The sequence below is a fragment of the Arvicanthis niloticus genome, chromosome 5 (assembly GCF_011762505.2).
Source record: "Arvicanthis niloticus isolate mArvNil1 chromosome 5, mArvNil1.pat.X, whole genome shotgun sequence".
Lineage (NCBI taxonomy): Eukaryota > Metazoa > Chordata > Mammalia > Rodentia > Muridae > Arvicanthis > Arvicanthis niloticus.
Genome location: NC_047662.1, coordinates 18804743 through 18811723, shown reverse-complemented (window position 1 = coordinate 18811723; position 6981 = coordinate 18804743). Strand labels below are relative to the sequence as shown.

The window sequence follows — 6981 nt, the reverse complement described above, 5'->3', positions numbered from 1 at the left end:
TGGGAGGCAGAGGCAGGTGGATTTCTGAGTTCGAGGCCAGCCTGGTCTACAGAGTGAGCTCCAGGACAGCCAGGACTACACAGGGAAACCCTGTCTCAAAAAAAAAAAAACAAAAAAACCCAAAACCACTTGTTCTGCCAGGACTCTCATTCAATCCTAGCACTTGTCAGATGCCAAACACTCATCCTCTGCAGCCTAATAAAACATAACAAATGGTAAAGCCATCCCAATTGCATACAATACAGTAGTATCCAATGTAGGAAGGCAGTTCAAGGCCAGCCTGTCTACAGAAAAACTATCTTGAAAAACAAAACACCCCCAACTGTCATTTGATCCCTAGTTCAAATGCCGACTAATGTATAGTAAGTTTCTGGCCGCCAAGGCCTACACCAACCCTCCCTTCTATACCAAGTCTAATGATAGCGGTGGCTGACAGGGTTTCTCAGAAATCCACCTGCCTCTGCCTCCCAAGTGCTGGGATTAAAGGCATGAGCCACCACTGCCCAGCTTCTGTCAGCCTTTCTAATGTCAACCTGCTTATGTTGTGCTGATTACCAATCATATATTCCAATTAGTTTTGTAACTGTAATTTTGCCAGTTATGAAATAAAAGTATCTGACATGCAGGATACATGGCCTCTATGAAGGGGTGGTGACCAACATGTTGAGAACCATTGGAAATAGAGGGACTTTACACACCCTAGCCTCTGGAATGTTTAAATTTACTGTGTGCCTTCTGTACAGTACAGGCTCCCAGCTAGCTTAGCTGTTTTGAGCATGCTTGCTCAAGTTACAATTACCTAATTCAGAGTAGCTGTGAGGCCATGGCTGTAGTTCTGGCTGACTGCTGGCTTGGCACTGTGAACTGGGTGTGGTGGCACACTCAGATTCCAGCATCCAGGAGGTGGAGGCCAGTCACACAGCTAGTTCCAGGCTATTCTAGTTGACAAGAGACCCTGGCTTGGGGATTGAGGAAATAGGAAAAGTTAATGGTGTCTTAAAAACAAACTTCGCTCACTTACTGAGATCTCAGTCAGCAAACAAGAGGCTGGAGGGGTGACTCAGTAGGTAAGAACACCAGCTATTCTTGTGACAGGCTTGATTCCCAACCTCCATGTGGCAGTCAATGAACAACCCTAGTTGTGGATACGTTTGTCAGATGTCACCTGCCTTATTCTGGCCTCCACTGGTAGCAAGTACAGGCCTACATGCAAAACACTCATGCACACATACACACTAATGATAATTTAAGTGTCAGGCATGACCCTGTGTGCCTTTAACCTGAGCAGAGGGCTTAGGAGGCAGTGTTAGAATTCTGTGTCCTGGTGTGACCAGACACAGACCTGGAGTTCTAGGACAGCCAGAGATAAAGACCTTCTTCAACAACATTGAAGACACAAACGGAAAGAGTTAAACAAATGGTGGTTTGTGTTTGTTCCATGGGAGCCAGCAGCCTTGTTTCTGATAGAACGTGACACTAGGACCTGGTGCTGTTGAGCTAGGCTGGCTGGCTGGCAAGATTCCATGTACAAAACACACACACACACACGCCTAGTAGTGGTCTGATGATTGTTTCCATGAAAGAGGGGACAGATTTGCTCCAGGTTACCATAGCTAATCAAGGGAGGACTGACCAGACAATTTGCCAGTGACTTTTTAACAAGCCATCTCATTCTAAATGCAACTCAAGTATAAACAAAGCCAAAATACAGTCTTTAGCTCCACACACCAAATCAAACAAGGGACACCTACTGGGACAGGGACACAGGGCACTGACTCAGTCTTTAATTACAACCAAATCCAAACCCTACCCAACCCACTATGTCTCAAAACCCATTTAAACTGTCCCCCTGCACCACACAGCCCACCCACCACAGGGCACTGGAACACAATGCTCAGCTCAGCTCTTAGCTGCGGAAACACTCGGGTCCGGGACGTGGGCTGCTGCAACCAGCAATTCTCATCGAGGCTTTAAGTGCTTGGGGTCCCAGGATTTGAATGTGGCCAGACTCCTTTCACAAACACACAACATGCATTTCTGAGAAAATTTTATTGTTTCTTTGGATAAAATTTATTTTCCAGGAAGGATGATCCCATCATACTGAAAGAGAAGAAATTTTATGTTTTCAGAACAAGCGTCAACAGCAAGAACTGCAGCAAAGACTCATGTTTGAGAATTCCAATTCCAGATACCCACACTAAAGACCTTCTCAACCACCAACCCTGGGAGCCACTTACCAAAGTGCCCAAATAGTCCATCTTTACACAGGCTACCCACCAAATAGCATTGTATTTCAGAGCTCCCATCCCAACACCAGTCACCAACACCACAGACCACCAGTTCACTTGGGATACTCAGCTTTACCTTCTGCTGGAACCAGCGCATGGCCTCCTCTTTGCTGATTCTGTGTTTGGCCCCAATGCAGCCTGTTCTGCGCTTCTTGTCTGCGATGCTGAAACCTGGCCTACCCAGCACCTGTGCCAGAATAACCAACAGTCACCTCAACAGCTTAGGGTGGGGTCAACAGTGGACAGACAAGACTCAAGCATTAGAGAATGATATTCAAGTCATCTAGAAACTTAGTGGATTCTGATGCCGGGCAGTGGTGGCGCACGCCTTTAATCCCAGCACTTGGGAGGCAGAGGCAGGCAGATTTCTGAGTTCGAGGGCAGCCTGTTCTACAGAGTGAGTTCCAGGACAGCCAGGGCTACACAGAGAAACCCTGTCTCAAACAAACAAACAAACAAACAAACAAAAAAGAAACTTAGTGGATTCTGAAGCAATACTAGTACCTCAGTTGGACAGTTGAACTGTCAATAGCTACCCAGACAACACACCAAGCACTACACACGTGCCCCACAGGCTCCTTCCCCAACTGGCTTCTATCCTTGTAGCTTTAGTCTCAAGAGGGATCTGACTCCCTTGACCTCTTTTGGCCTCCATAGGCACCAGACACACATGGAGCAGACATACATGCAGGGAGTTAAAGGCCAGCTTGGGCTACAAACCAAGGACCCTGCCTCAAAACAAAAACCTACATGTGCAATGTGGAAAAATTTAAGGCGCCCAAAGCACAAAGAAGCATATTCACCCCTTGGTTCAGAAGGACTTCCCAGAGCTCTGCTGCTCTAACCGAGTTCTCACCTGTACCTCTGTCCAGGTCCAACTCTCAGTCTAAGGGCTCACTTTTACCTCTGGCTATTTATTCTCACAAAGAAAAGCACTATGGTAACAGTCATGCCCACATGAAAATCCCCATTCGAGGGCTGGGGAGATGGCTCAGCAGTTAAGAGCACGGACTGCTCTTCCTGAGGTCCTGAGTTCAATTCCCAGCAACCACATGGTGGCTCACAACCATCTGTAATGGGATCTGATGCTCTCTTCTGGTGTGTCTGAAGAGCGACAGTGAACTCAAATAAATAAACCTAAAAAAGAATGCCGGGCAGCAGTGGCTGCATGCCTTTAATTCCAGCACTTCAGAGGCAGAAGCAGGTGGATTTCTGAGTTTCTAGGCCAGCCTGGACTACAGAGTGAGTTCCAGGACAGCCAGGGTTACACAGAGAAACCCTGTCTCGAAAAAACAAAATCTCCATTTGAGCACAGTCTGCATCCCCACAGAATGCTTGTGTCCCTCAGACTAAGGGGATGAGCAGAGACAGGGCAGCCAATGCCAGTGGCAAAGGCAGCACAGATCATGCAGAGAGCCCCGCAACAGCAGGAAACCATCCACCCTGTGTGGTGCTGAGCTCTACACTGGCTACCATAGACCCTTTTCTAAGGGGGACACACAGGCAGACCTCGACCCAGCGCTCCATCCCAACAACAAGGCAGCATGTGCGGACGACAGAGGAGCAGCAAGACCCTCTCCCCACAGGCAGCCTGGGAATGAGAAGTCCACATACCACATAGAAGTCCAGGCCGTAGATACCAATGCTTGGGTCATATTTGATGCCCAGGTCAATGTGTTCCTGAATTCCAAAACCAAAGTTTCCAGTATCTGAGAAGTTATTTTTTCGCAGCTCGTACTCCCTCACCTGAGGAGACACAGGCAGCAACCATGTTATTCATTCTGTTCAAGCTGCCCAACACACAGTATGCCCAGAGCAAAACCAAAACTCTGCTCACAGGCTACCTGTATCGTAAACCAAGTCATCTCTCAGCTACAAATTCCATCTGCCCTACTTCCAAGGGCAGAGAAAATCCCGAGAACAGAAATCCAAGAATAGTCATCTTTAAGCCCCCAAGGCAGACAGAGTTCAGCACTGTATGTGTATAACCCATCTCGACACTGCGGCTGACTCCACCCCTCCTGCCTCACCTTCAGGCCTTTCTCCAGAATCTCCTCTGCCTTGGCTCCTCGGACTGTGCAGTGAACAGCAATCTTCTCATTTCTCCGGATGCCAAAGGACCTGACAGTGTACCTAGCTGCAGTGTGGGGACACAGAGACAGGTAAGGTGGCACTTCCATTGTCATGTCAATCAGCTTCATCCACAACACAGAAAACAGCTTTCAGCTTCTAACTTAGCCAGCTGTACTTCAGCAACTAAGAGCCTGAAACATCACAAGCCCCAGAGTTTATCGCCATAGTTAAGCCAGAGACACAGGTTAGAAGGACTGTTATGTTTTTGAGACAGAATTTCAAATGTAGTCCAGGCTAGGCTTGAACTGGCAGCAATCCTCCTGTTTCAGCCCAGGTCTTGGGGTTAGAGTTGTAGGCTACCAGACCCAGCAGATTATATATTGCTCTAATGAACCTGCATTCAATACCCAGTACAGGGTGTAGAAGGGACACACTGGGATTTTAGTCAGTCCAAAAACTGACTGCACTGGTATCCCCACTACACAGATGTCTTCCCCCAACCAGCCTAAGCTCACAGGAACTAAGAAACAGTATCCAATCCCAACCACAGACCACCCACAATCACACTGGCAACAGACTGCATGTTTCAAGCACAGTAACCCCTCCCATGTGGCCAAACAAGGGAATCCCAATTCATTTTAAGGAAGCTGAGGCAGAAGCATTGATGGGGGTGGGGGGGCTGCAGAGATGGCTCAGTGGTTAAGAGGTGCTGAGTTCAAGTCCCAGCATCCACATGGTGGTTCACAACCATCTGTAACAGGATCTCAAGGCCTCTTCCCTCATGTAGGCATACACTGCAGATAGAGTAGCCATATACAAACACACTACACACCTGCTCACTCTTTACAGCCCATCCTCACTCACCTTTGGAGAACACAGGGGTCTGGCCTGTGAGTTGCTCCAACACCTTGGCTGCCCGGGTCAGTCTGTCTCCGCTCTCCCCGACACAGATATTGAGGCAGAGCTTGCGGATGCGAAGTTCCCGCATGGGGTTCTCCTTTTCACCTTGATCTTGCTGCAGGAACAGTACCACAGCCGTCAACACCCCACCGAGAAGCCACTGTCGTCTCCACTCTCATCTCTAGGGTTCTGTGTAAACCCCCGGGACTAAAGAGGTCTCAGTGCTTGAGACCTGAATGAACCCTAAGGGGGTCAACACGTAGGGTGACAAGAGACTAGAGCTTACAGAAAGCCGATCTTACGGGAGAGAATGCAGTGTGACCCTAACACGAGAAACTACAGGAAACACGGGTCCGCGCCAACATGCTCCCTCCCCGAGTCGTCTGCAAGCTAGCACCAGTCCTGAGCAGGGACCCGCCATGGAACTCGGCACGTTCCGCTCGCACTCCCGGCAGCCCCCGGACCCCGCGTCTGGGCCCTCGGGGCCGCTGACCTGAGCCCCATTCCTAGGATGGGCGGCGACGTGACGGGCGAGCCCTGCGCCCGCACAGCCCTGCCGGGCTTAATGCCACCAGCATGGCGGGCTCCGTCCTCCTCCAGCCACCGGCGAAACAGCCCTCGTGGGCTCTGCCGGCCGCGGATGGAGACGGATGAAAGAGAAGCAAAGCCAACTCTCGCCTACTCACCGCCATGGTGGAGAACAGGAAGAGAGAGTGCGACTTCCGGTCCCGTGGCCTTATGGGTCAGGAGGCGGGCTTTTCTCCTAAGCTGACAAACGAGGTGAGTGGGAAAGAGAGGCACGGCCGTCGTGGCGCTGCCTCCTCTAGTGGACTGTCCTCGAAACTACAGTCATCTCGGGCAAAAGACCAGGTCTTGGGTGGTCTGATGCTTTTGAAAACCAGGTAGATAGGTATGTTCTTGAGTCCATGACTCCGAGAACAGACTCAGAACCTGGTGGTTCTTGAGTGATGTCACTGCCCAACGTCCATTAAATCAGTAGAGCAATGGACTTAGAGAGAAAGCTTAACAGTTCAGAATATGGTTGTACTTGAAGTGGACCTTGGTTTGCAGAGTTCTCAACATGTACACGATATTTCAAGACTGCTTATGACTCCAGTTCCAGAGAGGCATATCGCTCTTCTGGCATCTACAGGCACCAGGCCATATGTGCTTGCACGCAAACCACCCATACACACACACACACACACACACACACACACACACAAACCACCCATACATACACACACACACACACATACAAAAAAAAAGCAAAATTTTAAAAATAAGCTGAGGCTGGAGAGATGACATGATAATTAAGAGCACTGACAGACAATTCTTCCAGAGGTCCTGAGTTCAAGTCTCAGCAACCACATGGTGGCTCACAATCAACTAAACTGATGCCTTCTAGCATGCAGGTGTACATGCAAATAGAGCACTCATTTACATAAAATAAGTAAAAAGATAAAAATAAACTCTACAGATTCTAGGGCATTTATTTTGTAACAATGTTAACATAGAAGTTATACAAGTCAGAGTAGTGGCTTAAATCAGCTGTTGCAGTCTGATGCCTTTGTCTTCCTTCTGAGGACACCAAGCATACACTTGCAAGGACATATGTGCAGGAAAAACTTTCATCTAGAGGAACTAATAAATAAAAAATAAATTTCGAAAATAGAGTCCTGAGCTGTGAATACAGGCAGGTGTGGTTTTGATTCAACTA

The 6981-nt window shown here is 48.6% G+C and overlaps 1 protein-coding gene across 1 annotated transcript; it reads right to left on the bottom strand.

Moving 5' to 3' along the window:
• Positions 1-2032: 2032 nt before the first annotated feature.
• Rpl11 (ribosomal protein L11) lies at positions 2033-6029 on the bottom strand. The gene is made up of 6 exons (XM_034501546.2): positions 5948-6029; positions 5226-5376; positions 4319-4425; positions 3903-4034; positions 2365-2475; positions 2033-2100 (listed from the first exon to the last, which is right to left on the bottom strand). The coding sequence occupies exons 1-6, from the start codon at positions 5951-5953 to the stop codon at positions 2071-2073; spliced, it is 537 nt and encodes a 178-aa protein (XP_034357437.1). The 5' UTR covers positions 5954-6029; the 3' UTR covers positions 2033-2070.
• Between the last annotated feature and the right edge of the window lie 952 nt (positions 6030-6981).

Bases quoted from the DNA above. Each gene is read 5' to 3' on its own strand.
- Rpl11 (XM_034501546.2), bottom strand. The intron at 4,426-5,225 runs GTGAGTGAGGAT...CCCACACTGCAG, and splicing joins GACCCCTGTGTTCTCCAAAG to CTAGGTACACTGTCAGGTCC. The intron at 4,035-4,318 runs GTGAGGCAGGAG...GTGTCTCCTCAG, and splicing joins TTCTGGAGAAAGGCCTGAAG to GTGAGGGAGTACGAGCTGCG.